Below are 18,706 nucleotides of genomic sequence, written 5' to 3' on the forward strand. Positions count from 1 at the left end.
AGAGATGCAAAAACATACTATATAAAAAAAGTTCGCAATTTCACTTAGAAGTGCAAAGTGGTGTGGTGGATAAGTGTTGTGTCTTATACAAGAGAACCAAGGTTCAAGTGTTAGGAGTAGCAAAAAATGCGGAGAGATTGTTTACTTTTTGGATTTATTTTAGCGAGGAAAGTTTTTCCTTGCCAATTATTGTTGGTAATAGTAAATTCATAGCCTTTAGCAACGAAAAATTTCCTCTCAAATGTGTCGGAATAGGCGAGGAATTTTTTTTTTCCTCGCTAAAACCTTTTGCGACAATGTTTAGGCGAGGAAATCAGGTGCTTTAGCGAGGAAACTAAATCCTTGTTATAGCCCTTTCGTGTTGTAATGCTCCCCTTAACGGAGCTATTCGTTAAATTGGACTTATAGTTATTGTGAACTTGTTTCCAGGGTTTGATCATACCGGATGTAATCAATCTCCAGTACGTGGGGGCATGGGGCAGGGATGACTATAATTAACCAGACATAACATTTGACAATATATTTATAAAGTAATTGCTCAAAAATCGAGAAAATATTATGCTATAAAATCATGCTCCCAAATCAAAACCGGAAGGTATCAAAGTGGATAGCTCTAGAGACACACTTTTTAGAAAAATATTAATTTTGTCCAAATCCAAACACACCCTAGCACTGAATATACAAAACTGCTCTTAAATTTAAGAATAATGCTATTGGGACCGATTGTCTCTACCGAAAATATACAGATCTGAGTTGGCATGGAAGGGACCCACGCACTGACGCAATCCCATTATCTCTCACTCCTCTCCCCCGCAAACAAAATTGGCGGGCCCAATTTGGAAGAATTCAAAAAATTTGGTTTTCGGAATATATGGGCCCACAAATTCATTTTGGTTGAAAAATTTCTCTCTCTTCTAAAATGTTTCTCTCTCTCTCTATCTCTTTCTCTCTCTGGAAATACAGAGGCATTTCTTCTCCAAAATAGAATCTGTATCTTCCTCTTCTTCACACCCACCCCCGACGCCGCCTTCCCCTAACTCACCTACGCTGGTTTGACACAACCATCACCTCCGTTCCATCTTTGCAGTGTATCGCACCACCACGACGCCCTCCCCCGATTCACCAACGCTGATCCAACGCAACCATCACCAGTGTCCCACGTTGCTGCCTTCCTCTTCCCGTCCCACCGTCGGTGTCGTCTCACTGGTAAGGAAAGCTCCAACCACCGTCGGTGTCGTCTTGCTGGTAAGAAAAGCTCCAACCAACTTGTTCCTGATTTTTTTTGAAATCCCCAAATCTCATTATATATTAGGGCTTGCGAAGGTAAAAGGGAGATTTACCGTATGTTCCAAATTCACGGACAAATGTTTCTCAAGTATAGATTTTTGGTGAGATCTCCCTAAACTATCATCGGATTTTTTTTTTTTTTTTTTAGAAAGATGAGAATAGTTGAGAGGAAAGAGAGAGGGGCCTAAGCTTCCTGCTTTCGGTGGGATTTTTTTTGAGGAGTTGGCACAGTAGATTGAGTTGTGTGGCTATGGTTTGTTTGTGAATTGTATAAATGTATATGTGTATGTGCTATGTAATGGTGCGGATAAATTAAGAGAGAAGAGAGGAAGCCGATGAGTGTGAGAATGTGGGAAGATGAGGATTAGGCGATTAGCAATTGGTTGGTGTGAAATGAAGCATCTTGAGTCACGTGTCGTTCACTTTCCTGAGAACGTGGCTTGTGAATCAGATTATACTTGGGTTATAGACTCTTATTGGATTAAACTATCTTTTGCTTTTTGTTTATAAGGTTGTTTGAACTACTGCTCACTGTTGGCATTTCGGAGCACATACTTTGAACTAGTTTGTATCTCAATAAATGATATTGTTGAATGGACAAATCATTTTGTGTGAATGATCTTTCTATGCCCCACCAACAGAAACACCCTTTGAAATATAATTTGGACAATGATTTTTTTCGTTTAGTAGCAAACATGTTCTTTTTAATTTTCTCAACCTTTCTTGCCAGTTTTCTTTGGAATTTTGGTCTTAAAGTTATTGATTGTGTTTTGGAGCTAGCAGGGAATGCGGCGAGGGATAACAAGAGGAACCAAATAGTTCCAAGCACAATCAGTTTGCTTTGAGGAATGATGGGGAGTCGGTAACATTTGTGAATGATGTAGTTTTGCCTAACAATAATCAAGTTCTCTTATCGAAGAATTCTGGGAAAGGAAAGAACCAGATCGGATATGTTTTGCAGGAGTTGTAGGGTTTTTAGGAGTAGTGATTTCCTCTCCGTGTTTTGGAAATGATTATGTTGGTTCCTTTTCGGCTTGTTTCGATGGATCTTTTTTTTTTTTTTTTTTTCAATAGCTTGTTATGGACATATGGCCTTTATAGCTTGTTATGGAAATAGCTTGATGAATCCTTGTCTCAACAACTTGGTCATATATGGAAAATCAGTTGTTTCAAATGTCGAGAATCACACTATTGAGTGCAAATTTTTTGTTTGATTTATACACCAGGTTTTTATATCCTACAAACAAGAAAGAATATGATGGAAAAGGCTTGGATTTTGCTTGGTGTGCATGGTGATTCATTAATTGATTTTCAAAAAGTCCATTGTTGAAATACCATTTTGTTGGTGGAACACTTGGTATGCATAAGACAAAAGAGCAACCTTCCACTATGTTACTATATTAGAATTTCAATTTTTTGATGGCTTGCCAACTTGCATTCATGTCTTCTCTTATAAAACGAGCAATTCATGTACCATTGGATTTGGTTCGGGCATGGATTTTATTTTTAAAAAACCGTGACTCTTGAATTAGGATTGGATTCATAAGAATCCGATCCGATCTGGACTTGTACAGCTCTAATTCTCACACTAGAAAGGCCTCGTGTGCTAAGTGTAGGGGTGTGCAAAAAACCCGAGCCCCTACGGATCTGACCCGACCCGACCCGACCCGACCAGAAGGGTTTCGGGCGGGGCCGAACATGTGGTTCGGTCGGGTACGGGTTTATTTTTTGAAAAAGATCAGTTTTCGGTTCGGGGCTCGGAGGTGCTGTTTTTCTTACCCGACCCAACCCGACAAAACCCCGACCCGACCAAAAAAATCGGACAGGCGGACGGTTATTCCCCCTCCTTCGGTTCGGGGCCCAAAAATTCAATACTCGACCAGTCGGGGTCGGGGTCGGGGTCAGGGTCGAACCCGACCCGTCCGACCCGTGCACACCCCTAGCTAAGTGCCACAAACATGTAATGAAATTGAATGCTATAATTCAATATTGGTACCGGTTTTTTCAGCCATCCAATTAAAGAAATGCTAATAAGCAATAATCCATTAATTGCATAAATAGTTAATCCATTAATTGCATAAACAGTTCACATAGTCAGGGGATTACATTTCATGGCCCATGATGAAAACAAAAATAGGGGCATAATGCATCAACCTTACATGTTTATATACAAACAGGAAGCTTTCACACCTTCCACTCTGCGATTCTGATCCCTATACAAAAGAACCATACTTACAAAAAATAATGCACCAATCCTCCGAAATTCTATAACATCTGCCACATACCACAAAGGACGCCTCATAGAATGCATACATGCCATCATTTTCAAAGCACCTTGTCCAATTCCATTGGAGTCTGATCTAGGTCAATTTGGGACGACTGAAATAGGAAAAAAAATCAAGTATGTAAGTTGAATTGAATTTCGAACTAAAATATGAAAAAAGATAAGCATACTTACGCTAAAATCTACACTCTCTTGCGTGATAATCTCATCAAACTCCAAAGCATGAGTGTGAATAGTTCGAACGTCCATATCCCCATCTTCCACTCGTCCCTACTCATACGTATTTTGAAAAAAAAAATAACATTTTAGTGCAAGCGTAAATAGTTCCCATGAAAAATTGATTGCAAATAGGTATTTACCGGTATACTATTTGCACGGCCTCGACTAGCTTTCAACTTTTTGCTTGATTTTCTAATAGTCTTAATAATTTTCTCAATCATGGGTTTTTTTCTATTAATCGGCGGTCGCCCTCTCTTAGGACGTTTACTTGGATCTCCCACGGGTTTTTGAGTGTTGCAAGTTACTATACCATCTCTACCTACAAAAAGATAAGTAGAATATGAATATTGATGAATAATATGCACCCAACAATGAGAATTATGATAATGAAAAGTAACATTAGAATGCTTACTTACCGATAAGTGAAATAGGATCCTTTTGTACATCAGGAAACATAGGCCTATTGGTGTCATCATCACAAACTTCATTCTCCACTTCCGCTTCAAGCAACTTAGCCATAACCCTCTCACTCTTTCCATCGGAATCAAAGGCCTTGTCGGCGACTCGATGGAAAAGCACCAACATTTTGTCAAAACGATGCCATTCAGGCTTGCGTTCCCAATTAGCATAGCTAACCTTAACAAATGTATGATTCCTCCTCACATCTTTTCTCCATCTTCGTAAAATGTATTTTTCAGATACTTGAGTGAGCTTCTTCTTTGACCAAACAACGAACATATGCTTGCATACGATTCCCTTAAACTCGAACAATCGACAAGTACAACTAGCATCTTTTGACTGCTTATTAAAACGAACATGGAAAGTACAAGTTTTCAAAAAACCAGCCTCACCAATTTTTATGTCTTCTTCTATCTCAAATTCCTCCATATCATCCACCACCATTACTCGCTCTATTTGGCATGAAATCTTTCCTGCTACTTCATCTCTGAAATCCTTAAATTTGGCAATTGTGTATGCTTGTTGAAATTGGTCCTCAAACCCATAAGGGGACACGGTCTTAATTTGAGCGTTGAAACAATGGGCATCTTCATCCTCTTCTTGTTGCACTCTTTTACCCATAGCATTCTCATATTGCTCCACAAATTGCTTCAAGGTGGTATTTGAATGAACATAGCCATCAAAAAAGTGATTAATGCTCTCGCTCCGCTGGGTGGTTGACATCCCTGCCCAAAAAGTATCTTTCACAAATGCCGGAACCCATCGATGTCTTTCCTCGTATAAGCCATTTAACCACTCATTGCCCTCTAACTCATATGCATCGATGACATGGCCCCAATTTGCTTCAAATTCTTCTTGATTCAATGAATCATATACCGCATTAAGGAGACCAGACTTAATGGAATCATAAGCTTCGCCCTTTATCTTTTCAGGAATCTTTTTCAAGATATGCCACAAACACCAACGATGTCGCGCTTTAGGAAAAACTATACTAATCGCATTTTGCATAGCCCGACATTGGTCCGTGATAATGGCATTAGGAGAACACCCGGACATGCAAGAAAGCCAAGCCTTGAACAACCAAACAAATGAATCTGTGTCCTCCTGTGATATCAAACCACATCCAAACAAGATTGACTGTCCATGATGGTTTACACCTACGAAAGGAGCGAAAGGCATGCCGTGCTTGTTAACCAAGTAAGTAGTGTCAAATGTTACCGCATCACCAAATTCTTTGAAAGCCTCTCTACTCCTCGCATCGGCCCAAAAGACACTCCTTAGTCGGTGCTCTTGATCAACATCCATGGCATAAAAAAAATTCCCATTGTCAGCTTGCATTTTAATGAAATACTTATGCATTGCCTCAGCATCCCCTTCCTTGAGTTCTAAGCGCCTCGCTTTATCAAGGTGATTCCTTGCATCCTTTTCTGACCATGTCAAATTTTTAGGCCCACCTGCCTCAATAACACATGAAGCAATTGTCTTGGTTGTTCTTATTCCGGCAGCACCATTCAATTCAAGTGTCCTCTTCGCATGTGGTGGAATAATTCGATTGAACTTGAGATAGCGAGCTTTGTCTGGGCATATTTCATGATTATGATTGAGCTCAATTGAATTCAACATCCACTTCTTATCGGCGGTATAAGAAATATTCATTGATGCTTTACATCCTGTTTTTGATGTTGGACGGGCGGTGATTGGGTTGAGTGAATTTATCCTCGACTTGCCTTTCCGATGACAACCATAAGTTACATTGGTCCTTTGTCCATCCTCACGCTTTTTTGATGTTCTTATAATCACACCAAAACCTTGCGTTCTACCATAACTAGTGTAATAATCACGAGCTTCATTTTCTGAATCAAAGGACATCCCAACTTTAGGTTCCACTACCTCCTCTAAATTATGATCTCCCTCCATGGATAAATCCTCACAGTCCTCGTCCCCAGTAGCCTCATCTATGTCAAATTCAAGTGGACATTCTTCCATTTCCATTCTTCTACAAACAAATTATTAAAGATCAAAATGCAGCGGATCAAAAAAAAAAAAAATCAAAATGCACATTAGAAAAGAAAATGCAAACTACAAATTTGGGTAAGGAAATAATGGAGCATTTATTTTAGTAGGTTGTGGGTGGTGGTCGTTAATGCAAACTACAGATTTTTGAGGCTACACTACAAATTTCTACATATGAACTGGCAGACTAAACTAGTATTATACGACAATCTTACTTTATAAGGCTACATTGGTTACTAAAGAATTCATAATAGAATTGCATTCCTGACTTTGTAATTCTTGTCCAGGCCGCATTTCAGATTAGAACTTTAAGCAAATATACAAAGTAAACAAACTGGACATACAACTTTTTAACACAATATTTACTAAGAGAATATCTTTTTTATGGAGATTTTTGTGAAAATGCGTTTACGGAGATGAAACTTATCCGTCCAAAATGTTCTAAACGGTCGCAATTGATTGTTCCTGTAAAGAACTTGGGAGCCGTGAATATATAAGTTTCGCTCTTTTACTAATTTGACTTAATTTAAGTTTTAGTTGTTAGTGAGAAACGAAAACTTGTAATTAGGAAAAAGTTAAAAGTGAATCTGGGAAATGACAGAAGATATGCAAAAGAGAAATAACTTTGTCCATATCTTATGCCCTTAGTAATAAATAAGTACAGGAAAGATTCTCTTACTTACAAGAAAGTGCATTGATGCTTATTCAATGCTTATTTTAGGTAGCTTTCACACTATGGACCCTAATTTCGAACCGCATTTAACAGTCTGACAACAACATGGAGTTAATGTGCATTTGTCTCATTTTAGCTATCATATATCCACATGTATACATACATCGAATCTTTTTTAAAAAGCCGGTGGAGCTTACAAAAATGGTGACGGGCGGTGCGGTGCCCCTTGGCGGTGGATGGCGGTCTTCCGGCGTTTCTGAGCTCTAAGGGGGAGCCAGCGCCAGCGGGTAGAGGGTGGTGATCGGTGACTTCTCCGGAGGTCGGTGACTTCTCCGGTGGTGGGTGACTCTCCGGTTGTCGGTGACTCTCCGCTTGTCGGTGGAGTCTTGGTGGCGGTGGGGGTTGGGGTTGGGTCAGTTGATTCACTCGAGGAGAGAGAAATTATCTCTTACTGAGAAACTTTACTTTTTTGACAATTACTTTGTGGGCCCAAATCCAAATTTTTTTGAATTTTCCCAAATTGTGCCCGCCAATTTTGTTTGCGGGAGAGAGGAGTGAGAGAGAATGGGAGTATGTCAGTTCGTGGGTCCTCTTCCATGCCAACTCAGATCTGTATATTTTCGGTAGAGGCAATCGGTCCCTATAGCATTATTGTTTAAATTAAATAATTGGACTTCAATTCGTTGATTGCCAAGAATGATTGATCTTTCGGAAACTAAAGTCAATTGCGTGGCTAACGAAACCAAAGTTAGTTAAAATAAAGACCCTGCGTGACAGTACCCTATCACTAAAATATGTGGTACACAAGTAAATGAGACTTTAGAATGCATAGGCTTATATTTACTCTTTGTTGTTTGCGAAGAAATTTGAAGAAGTCTCGTATAACTAACTGGAGTTAGCTCAGGTGACCAGGATTCTTTCATCTCACTAGGAGGTCAGGAGTTCGAATCTTCTCACCTGCGTATGAATGTTTTCTCCTAGATGGAATTTTCTTTTAAAAGAAAAAAAGAGAACATCTTATGGCTAAATTTTAATTGTCACAGTCTATATACTCTATAGAGCTTTGGTGTGTATATTTCTAATGGACATTTTCAAGTGAGATAGACTTTTTCATGGCCGCTCTGTGAACATGGTGTTTACAGAGCGGCACAATCTCAGCCGTCCATTCGTGCAATCAATGACTGAGATTCGTTTTCAATTATGATTGATCACAATTAACTTTTCCCCGGAAAAGTTTCATTAAAATCTAGACTGTCCAAAACACTTTTGGACTGCAGTGATTCACTTTCGTAAACTTTCTTTACGGAACTTTCGTAAAGCAATTTTTCTCTTTTCAAGTAGGCTTGGTAAAATGGTGCTCCTAAAGTTTCCCATGTGTAGCTAACGACAAGAACTCATCAAGAGGTAGTAAATAGAAAAGGGTCCGGATCCTCTCAGGTCCACATTTTACACCGGACCGGACGGTAATCTATATCTCGACAATTCATTTCGTATTTTCAACAAACAATGGTGAAAATTTTGTTGATAGTAGCTTTTCGGAAAGACCAACAAATTGTCGGAAAGTCATTAAAAATTAATAAACGGCTCGAATCATTTACGCGTGACTCAAAGAGTGGACCCCACGTGCTGATCTAGTACCTCCTTTGTAGGTAGCCATTGTACAGTAATATTGTTAAACCACACATATAAGTCATACTAGGTTCTTGTTTATGGAACTCAAAAAAGTTTTAAGCCTTTGAATACAAAAAGGGCAATGGTTTAGTTCAGTTGGTATCTCATTGGTCCTCTTCATCTGGGAGGCTAGTATTTGAGTTTTGTCGTGAGCATTTTGGATTCAGAGCTATATATAGCTTCTAAAACTCCTTGTGGACTAATCTACTAAACACTACGTTAACCCCACTGATGTATATAATATTGGCAATATATATATATATATATATATATATATATATGAAAATGGTTATGTTTTGGGAATTAGGCTTCTTCCTCTTTTTCCTAGTCACAGAGAAAAGAGAGAAGAAAGATATTTAGAACGGATCAGAGAGAGAGAGAGAGAGAGAGAGAGAGCGAGAGGGGGGGGGGGGGGGGCCTCCTCTCCTCCTCCCCGGGCCTTCTCCTCTCTTCTCTCCTTCTCTACCTTCTGATCTATTCTATTATCTCAACCCCATATCTCCCTCTTTTTCCTAGTCTTTGTGTTGGTCTCGTTCCAGAAACTCGAATAAGTATTTATTTTTTAAGAAGGTAATTTCAAACTCAAAAATTATATATTTACACAAATAATTTTTCTATCAATATAGATTTTATTTGATAGATCTCATTGAGATATTTTAAACGGTGGAAAAAATTGAAAAAATATTTTTCATTTACATTATTTTTTAGTTTAAAAATGTGAAATATGCTGCTTATTTTTAAGAAGATATTTGGAATGGGAAAAATTCTCCCACTCCATCGTCGATCTCCTCATCGCTGGTTTCTCCCGGCGGTTCTTTCCTTGGTCTGAGCCGTTTCTGTGCCTAACGGCTTGGTGAGGTTCCGGCTACGGGTGAATCGGTGCGTGGGTGTGTGGTTCTCCGGTTGGTCCTTTCCCTGGGGTTCCGGCTGATGCTTAATGGCGTGATTCCCACGCAGTCACTGGTGGTGCGGTCTTCTCTTGCTGAGCCGATCTGGTCTCCGACCAATGGTTTCTTCCCTCTGGCTCCAGTTATGTTTTGGTGGTTTGGCATGAGCGTGCATCGCCACTTTTTCTGGCTTGGTCCAGAACAGCTTTGGTGGCTGCTGATGCTGGCAGGTTGTGGTTGTTTTGGGCTGAGGTGGATTGGTGTTTGTTGTTGTTTGGTCTAGCCGGAGTTTGGTTGCTTTGCCAGTGGCTTTAGAGGCGGAGGCGGAGGCGGGTGGGTGTTGCTTCTTTGTTTTTTTTGTTTCAAGTTTTGGGCCGGTGTGTTTAGGCTCTTTTGGTTTCTTACCAATTTTAAGGTGTTTTAGGATTTTTTATCCTAATTTGGACTTAATCTGTTGGGTCTAAATCACTTCCTCCGTGTAATTTGAAAAAAAAAATCTTAAGTGGTCAGAACGGTGTACTCAAATTCTTACGGAGTATTATCTATCTTTGTATTTCGTGTGTGTTGAATTAATGAAATTTATTTTTGTGATAAAAAAAATTTGGGCTTCTCCCAAATCCACTCTGACTGCGCACCACGTGCCCCAGAACTGACTTGATGGTCTATTTGTAATCATAGTTGTCGAATATTTTTTCAGGAGGGAATCATAGAACAACGACTGGAATTAATTTTAGGGAATGACTTCGGTGTTCTCGGTCATTTTGGAGACATTGTAACTTTTGGCATAACAAAATCATTATGAGTATAACCAAAATCTATTATGAGCCTAATCAAAACCATTATGAGCATAACAGAACCATAACAAAACATAACTTGTTTGTTATGCCTTGGTTGGGTTTGGTTATGTCTTGGTTGATTTTTTGAATATTACTTAGTTATACCTTGTTTGGGTTCGGTTATGCTTGTAATGGGTTTAGTTATGCTTATAATGGTGAAGTTATGCCAAAAATTACGGTATTTCCAAAATGACTGGGGACACCATAGCATCATTTATTTATGTGATTTATTAATGAGCACTTTTATTCGTACCGACAGATAGTATGCCAACGGTCGTACTGGGCCGTCTTCGGTCACCGACGGTCGATCTGAGCCGTTAAAAATTTTATAAAAAAAAACCGAGTGTGGTATGTACAAAAAAATGAGGTGTTTGGATCGTACACCTACGCACGTCGAGTGCTGTTGATTCCACTCAAGTTTTTTTTTTAAATTTTTGAACAACTCAAATCAATTGTTCGGTAGCCGAAGACGGCCCAAAGCGCCAGTCGGTATATTGGTCAGTCCTATCATTTCTGTTTATTAATCTAACCACACGGAGCCCTGTTTAGCTGGCGGACAATAACTTCGAAGTGTCCAAAAGGTTAGCTATTTGGCTAGACATTTTGCCTATAGTCATTTTGGCCAGATTATGGAGTATATAGGATTTTCTGAAGCACCCAAAAAAAAAAGAAGATAAATACATATTAGTCGGTAATAAGGCGCCGGAAAAATGAAAAGAGAAGAAGTTATATTCCTAATCTCTTATTTCAGGATCAACAAAAAAATCTCTTATTTCTCTGTCACACACTTTTTCCTTGTTCGTTGGAGCATCTTCGTTAGAGTCTATGAAGCACATGTACCGGTACATAAATATATTCTTATGTTTCAGAATTCAAAATAAATACTTATTTTTTAAGAATACAATTTTAAACTAAAAAAATTATGTGTTTACGCAAATAATTTTTCTAGCAATATGAATCTTGTTTGGTAAATCTCATTGAGATTTTTTTGAACGGTACAAAAAATTAAAAACTTATTTTTTATTTACATTATTTTTTAGTTTGAAAATGTGAAATAAAGCTGCCTATTTTTTAAGAAGATTTGTGGAACGGGAAGTGCACTGGTGTATCAAAATTAAAAGAAATAAAGTGTGAATACGATTAGGATGAATAAAAACTTGTATACTTTGAAGAAAGGTATAGTGTATAACGACTAAAAAACTTAATAAAATAATTAATTAGTTGAATATAATATAATTAGTACATAATATAACATTAGGATTTTACTAATGTTACCCATATCTATTACTGAATAGCACACTTGTACGGAGTAATTAATAAGAGTGAAAAGAGGGTTTGAGAAAAATGGGTATGAGTTTGAGTCGTCCCAAATTTGGGTGAGAAAATTGGTAGAACTCAAAATGGATAGGCAAATGGGTATGACATTGAAGATGGATTTTTACGCTTTGTACCCAAATTTTGAGTATAGTTAATAAAATGAGTAAGGACGGAAGATGTTCTTAGTGGACATTACGGGTGTGCACTGGTTGGGCAGGTCGGGTTTGACTCCGAACCCGGCCTTGACATGTCGGGTAACATCATTTTTGGCCCCAAAGCCGAACCGAACAAGAGGTCGTTCGTGAGCCTGATTTTTTTACGTCGGGTCGGGTCCAACCAAAAACCGAATTAATCTTATGAATTGGTTGGGTCGGGTAAGAAACATACCACCCTGAACCAAAATTTGATTTTTAACAGAAAGTGAACCCGTATCTGACCGAATCACATGTTTGACCACGCCCGAAACCCTTCGAATCGGGTCAGGTCCGTGGGTGGACGAGTTTTTTGCACAGGCCTAGTGGACATAGTCGAATGAAACCTTCTTTTTCTATTCTTTTGTACTTTTTCATTTTTTTCATCATTCATGTCAATTAACAATGAGGTACATAACTCAAAAAAAAAGAATAGAAAAACACTTCAACCCCACACACATTTACACATACTGATCAGATGGGAGCGGGGCACTTACACTTGTACCAAAGAATGATACTATAAAATGAAATTTGCATTTTGTTGCCAGTTGTGAATAAACAAAATAACTGACAAGAGCAAGTCCACCCTTGTGATAAATCCCATGCCAAAGCTGAAATTTCCCGGAAAAATAAAAAGAGAGAGAGAGAAAGAGAGCCAAAAATCCTCTACACCCTTGTGCAAAACTGAATGCCAAATTTTGCCAATGCCATTCGTGGTCCCAAATTTGGCGATTGTCAAACTTATCGAGTCATCCAATCAAATTTGATTTAAAACGAAAAATGAGATGTGTGAAAATTTTCAATGATCTGAATTTGGGATTCTCCCAAAATAGCAACAAACCAATGCAAAAATATCGTTAGTATTTTGACTTTTTAACACTATAACTAGCTAAAAAAATTGACTTTGACTACACAATTTGATAGTATCGCGTGGACTTGCGATACTATATTTTCCAAATTGCAACCATCGTAGTGTACGTATTGTAGAAACAATATAGTACATCGGAATGTCCATAGGGTAATGCTAGATACCCAAAATAACCTCGAACAGGTATTTTTTACCGCTAATAAAAGTATATTAACAGTCATAAATACCTCTAAAAATCTATTCGGAGTGTATTTTTCGGGGACTAAGAGGCGGTGTTGTGCACGTGGCAAATCGCCGCCACTCCGGTCTTGCTCTAATGATCGAAAACGTTCACTTCGTAGAGCTCATCGAGTAGAACAAATGTTTTGAAAATCAACTCGATCGGATATTATTAAGTGCCTCATCCGAACGTTATTATCTTGAAACAAATGAATCCGAAACACTAGATAAAATCCATAGTTTTTTGGTACACTTAATAATTTTAAAAGATAATAATTTTTGGATGAGAAGTTTAATGATATTCAATTGACCTAATTTTTAGTACACTTGTTCTACTTTACGAACTCTACGAAATAAACAATTTCAATCATCGGAGCAAGATCGAAGAGACGGCGGCTTATCGCGCATAACACACTGCACAGCACTGCCCCAATGCATTTTTCGGGTACCTAGCACTTTTGATGTCCATAAGATCGTGGTTGGACAAATCAAGTGCTACTACTAACCGGAGTAATTAATTAGATTCTTTGCCCTTTAATCATTGACGTGTAAATTAAACTCCCAATCGACTTTCCGGACCCGACACAAAAGCCGATGCTGCGGGTGGAGGAGTTGCTGAGGTGCTCAGAATCCTCGTTGTACAGTACTATCAAATCGAAACCTCGTACTGCAGACAATGTATAACCGGGAGTGTCCAAAAGATCCTGGCTGGACAAATCCATTACTCGTAACACTTGACTCATGAAAAAATCTTCCCAGCACAAAAGCTGCTGCAAAACTGCTTTCGGAAATTTGTTTTTCCCCGCCGTTCGCCACGTGTACTCTGTTCTTTTTTTATTATTATAAAAATGAAAATTTTTTATTAATCTGACAGACAGAGACGTCTATACATCAGAAAGTGAAGAACCCCATGAGGGCAAGATGGAAGTTCATATGTCGGACAAACCACAAAAAAGGGTCTTCTTAGCACAAACATGTCCCTATTACAATCTTATTTGACAAAATTAAACTCACATAAAATGAGAAACTCGTTGAGAGTATCATGAACCAAAACCTCGATATCAGAAGGCGGGCTATTCGAACTAACACAACTCTTGATGATTGATTCAACATCCGATTCAATAATCACATGTGTAAAATTAAGAGCAATCCGCAAGTTAATACCTTCCCGAACCGCTAGATCCTCGGCAATCCTTGGTGAATTAAGACCATTCTGAGTATTCACTCGTATCCGATTCAATAATCACTTGTTCTCTGTTCAAGGAAAGGTTTTTGTCCTTCAAAAATTAATATTGGCAGATGGTCCGAGAATAATTTTGTACATTAGTCTCCTTGTGATTGATGAAAATTGTGTACAGTCCACAGAATCACTATATTACCGTTCACTCCAAGGCATCTCGATATTATTGGCAAATTCATTGGGGAGATTTGTGGCTGCGCGTTCAGTTAACTTGGGTTCGACGGGGTCAGTTCTTTGTGCAGAGGCAGGGGTGTGGAGAGCGGCGTTGGAGTTTGCATTGTTCCTGGGGATGAGTACGATCACCGTTGAGGGAGATTCGCGGTAGCTACGAGGATTCTGAACAACAAGATGAAGTGTCCGGGAGAGGTAGAGGTGTTTGTGGAGGATATCAGAATGAAGGTGTGCACGCAGGGTTTTTTTATAGTCTGCAAGTTCCAATTTATTCGGCCATAGGAAAACATGGCTGCTGACAAACTCGTACGAGTTGGGCTGAGGAATTCTCGTGTGAAGACTTGGAAGCCGGACCCTCCCGCTTGGTTACTGGGGTTCGTGATAATCATCTTTATGAACTGTTGGTCACATTGTTATCAATAAAAATTTGTTACCATTTTGGCAAAAAAAAAAAAAATAGACTCGAGTCAAGCTTTATCGTGCTCGAGCTCGATTCGTTTACAGCCCTACTCCTACACAATTCGGGCCTAACACTTGCCATCTCGAATGTGATATGAATATATTGTTGGTCATAAATTGTATCCTTTTGACAATCCTTTAATGAGATTTTAGAAAACAAATTAAAATTCATTAATATTGATAGTTGTAATTCTGAGAATAAAATTCAACAAGAATATCTTCGTTCATTATTCGGTTAGTATGATGATATCTTACTAATCTTATTTTTGCATAGATGAAGAGGAACAAGACGAATAAAATAAATGATTTAAATAACATTTATGGGCTAAAAATGACACCGTTGGATGGACACAATACTTATATATTGAAAAAAAAAATTAATTTGAGTATAATGCTAACCTCCATATGCATCATTAATGTATTGAAAACATAAAACTTGTACACAATTTTAGAAGCGTGTAAAGCGCTCTATATCTTTTAACATTATTAATTTATATCCTAACCACTAGTGTCATTTAACTATCCTTAATAAATCTGACTCGCACATGGCCGAGTTCACGTAAGTTGGCAAAGCCGCCGACTCTCTTCTTCTTCTTCTTTTTATCAGCAAAAAAGATTTAATAATCGTTAAAAATATTTACAAAGATTGAAAAAACCGAGGGCACATCGGCAAAAATGTCGTCCCTCCAAAATCCAAACAAAAAAAAAAAAGCAAGACGCCAATCAAGCGAACAAAACACCTTAAACCGAAGGGAAAGAAAAAAACCCAATTCCAAAAATTCAAACACCAACCACAAACCAAAACCCACAACCAGACTAAAAATCCCTGAGCCAAAAAAAACCTCAACCTCTCCAAAGCGCCCTGCGCCAAACAGCCTAAGAGAACAGGAGCCGAACAACCAAACCACGAAAGGAAATCAAACTAAAATTTCAGGGAAAGAGAGTGCCCGTCCAAATTAAAGAGACGGGAGAAAAATAAAACAAGGACATAATTATAAAAGATTATGTTTAAAACAAGTACTATGACCTTCCCCTCCCCTAGGAGGGGGAAGAAAGATATTTGTGGCGGCTAGGGTTTTAAGAGAGAGAGAGAGAGAGGAGATGAGATGATAGAAACTCATGAGTAGAACTGATCACCCTTAAAAATCGGCTTATAAGGAGAGAGTGCCCAAGAGTTTATATATATATACACACACTAGGCCAAGCCCATGCTTGGGTGACATGGGACTTTAGAATTGTAACACGAGATTTTGCATTCAAAAATCGGGTCCCGTTAAATACCATTATTTTTTTCTTTAAAAATGGGCCGGGATCTCATTAAGTTACATGTCTTTGAGCATCCCCATTGTAATGAATGGACATCTGAATAATTAAGAACATTTGTTGTAACTTAAATTAGACACCCATATGTTCTTAATATCAAATCCTAAACAACACACTTTTATGATTGGAGGTCGACCCAGAAAAAGATTGATTTCAACTCAGCCTCATATCAAGCTATAGTTTTTCTTTGTTGATTTGGGTAGTTTTTTTTTCAATCAATAGAAGAGATCGTTTACATTATGTATGAAATATAAAGTATAAATTCGGGACACTTAATTGACTGTGAAAGTCCACGAGATAACCAAGCCCAATAACTTATCCAATTCAAGAAATTAAGCTCATTACAGGGTATAAACAAAAGAAAGAAAGAAAAAACCCTTTTAAGGTAAGAACACATGCACGCATATGAAAAGATTCAAACTCCTGACCTTCTAATGAAATGCAAGAGTTCTGGCCAGTTAAACTAGCCCTAGTTGATTTATGTTATTACTTTTTCTGCCTTTTGAGAGACATGCACCAATATTTGGAGGGTTATGTGTGAACAATCTCAAACAAAGTGGAAACCCACCACCACATTTTTTTATGTATAAATTAGAATGTCCGGACTAGATTACATACACCTCGATTAATCATTTGAGAGACCAATCTCGTCATCTACTAGTGGGGTCATTTAACAACACGGAATTGGTGGGGGAAAATACTATATCAATTAATATTTTACAAAAATTCTGTTAATTCTAAAAAACAATTATGTCCTTTTACTGTAAATTCGTCAAACAAAACGGCCCTTATGACAACAGACTGACAACAGAATTATAAGTATATATTTCCCTACCGTTAAACAAATGATATACTATAAATTAATTAAATTCCACCTCTCCAAGCCACTTTTTTCTTTTGTATATCATGCCTCTCCCAAGTCACCTGACAGCCCACAGCTATCAGTTATATTACTATAAGTTAGTAAGAAAAAGGCAAAAAAAAAAAAAATTTCTAATATATTGTTTACTTATTTCAATAATGTCACTTCACATACTTTTAAACACTTTTTAATACACTTTTTCAACCTTGACAACAGCCGATCGAATGCTCTATTTTTGGCATTTTCCTTATCAAAATTCAATCAACATTACTTTTTAAATACTCCCTCCGTCCCATTTTTATTATCCATTATTCTGTTTATCTTTTGCATATATCTTTTAGAGTGGAACTTGAAAAATATGCACTATGAATTATTTAATAGATCTCAATTAGTTCAATAATACAATGTTTTCAAAATTATGAAAAATATTATAGATTGAAACATATAAACAATTAAAAAATAGACAATAAAAATGAAACGGAAGAAGTAGTAACTACTCAACAAGCTTCAAAATAAGCCGCTGTGATCATCAATGTAGTCCCGACATGAGCCCACAAATGCCCAAACTGTTCGGTGCAGTCTGCTAAGAAGCCAGTTTCTTTGGACATCACACTTCCACTAAGATCACAGGTGTGAAACTAACCTTTGACCGAAAAGAAGAAAGAAGTGTGAAACTAACCATGATTTCTCAATGGAGTTGAGTTGAGATCATAATGGGAGCCCACTCACTCAAGCATTCATCTCAAGTCAACTCTTTAGAATCAGGGTAGTGTGTAACGTCCCTTCGTGGGGCAAATCAAGATTTTGTCTTTAGGGTTATGAATATGATTATGAACAAAGCTTTGAATTGAAAGATGATTTATTCGGTTTGTCTTTTGGTTTTAGGGTTGTTTTCTTTTAGTTTGTGGCTGTTTTTGTAACGATTCGGATTTTTGACCCAATTTTTTTTAATACAAATTTATACTGTTAAATTCCTAATTCAATAATTAATTAGATTGAATAATTAAAATATATTATTATGTGTACAATTGATATTATTTGCACTATTGAATAAGATATGTATTTAAACTTTAGATATACAGGGAATCAGTGATTCATATTCATCTCTTATCTTTCCTATCTAAACCCTAAGCAGAACTCTATTCAAACTAACTCTCCACTTCTCTCTCTCATCCTATACATAAAAGCGTCCAGATACATTCTCACCATGTATATACATGCGTCCACATACATTAGAATTGAAACCCCCCCCCCCCCCAAATGTGGCACTTGTCCCTTATCTTTTTATCGTTATCAATATCACTCTCATTCCTCATTCTACCACTTTTACACTTATCCTCTCACCTTCTTGCTATCTTATTCTCTTTTATTATACATACCAACATAAATTCGAAAATTGAACACCAGTATATTATTTCACTCTCAATTCTATTGTTGAGTCTAGAGAGAGAGAGAGAGAGAGTTGTGACCGTAGGTGTGTGTACACCGTGAGTTTCGTGGGCACACCGCCGCTGCGGGCCCTGTTGGAGTGCCGCCGGATGCTCGAGATTTCAGAACCACCACGGCGATCTACGGACACCGTACAACACTTATCCGGACTTAGAATCTCATTTGAGGTAGTTTTCCGGAAACCCAAAACTTTAATCTGCATTTTAATAGAGTTAGGACTTAGATTTAAAGTTTATTGAAGATGATGATCTGCTGTTAAATTGTTAATTTATTTTTAA

At 37.8% G+C, this 18,706-nt stretch overlaps 1 protein-coding gene and 1 long non-coding RNA gene across 2 annotated transcripts; one reads left to right on the forward strand and one right to left on the reverse strand.

Moving 5' to 3' along the window:
* The first annotated feature begins 898 nt into the window (after nucleotides 1–898).
* LOC131324811 (uncharacterized) lies at nucleotides 899–2,461 on the forward strand. The gene is made up of 2 exons (XR_009199459.1): nucleotides 899–1,245; nucleotides 2,071–2,461. It is a non-coding gene; the product is annotated as an uncharacterized LOC131324811 (long non-coding RNA).
* A 1,737-nt stretch (nucleotides 2,462–4,198) lies between these two features.
* LOC131323928 (protein FAR-RED IMPAIRED RESPONSE 1-like) lies at nucleotides 4,199–6,241 on the reverse strand. Its single transcript, XM_058355762.1, has one exon. It carries the CDS (start codon nucleotides 6,239–6,241, stop codon nucleotides 4,199–4,201), a length of 2,043 nt encoding a protein of 680 aa, XP_058211745.1.
* Nucleotides 6,242–18,706: the final 12,465 nt, after the last annotated feature.

Source organism: Rhododendron vialii, chromosome 4a (assembly GCF_030253575.1).
Source record: "Rhododendron vialii isolate Sample 1 chromosome 4a, ASM3025357v1".
NCBI lineage: Eukaryota > Viridiplantae > Streptophyta > Magnoliopsida > Ericales > Ericaceae > Rhododendron > Rhododendron vialii.

Excerpts from the sequence above, each read along its gene's own strand:
- LOC131323928 (XM_058355762.1), bottom strand. The coding sequence starts at position 6,241 with ATGGAAATGGAAGAATGTCCACTTGAATTTGACATAGATGAGGCTACT.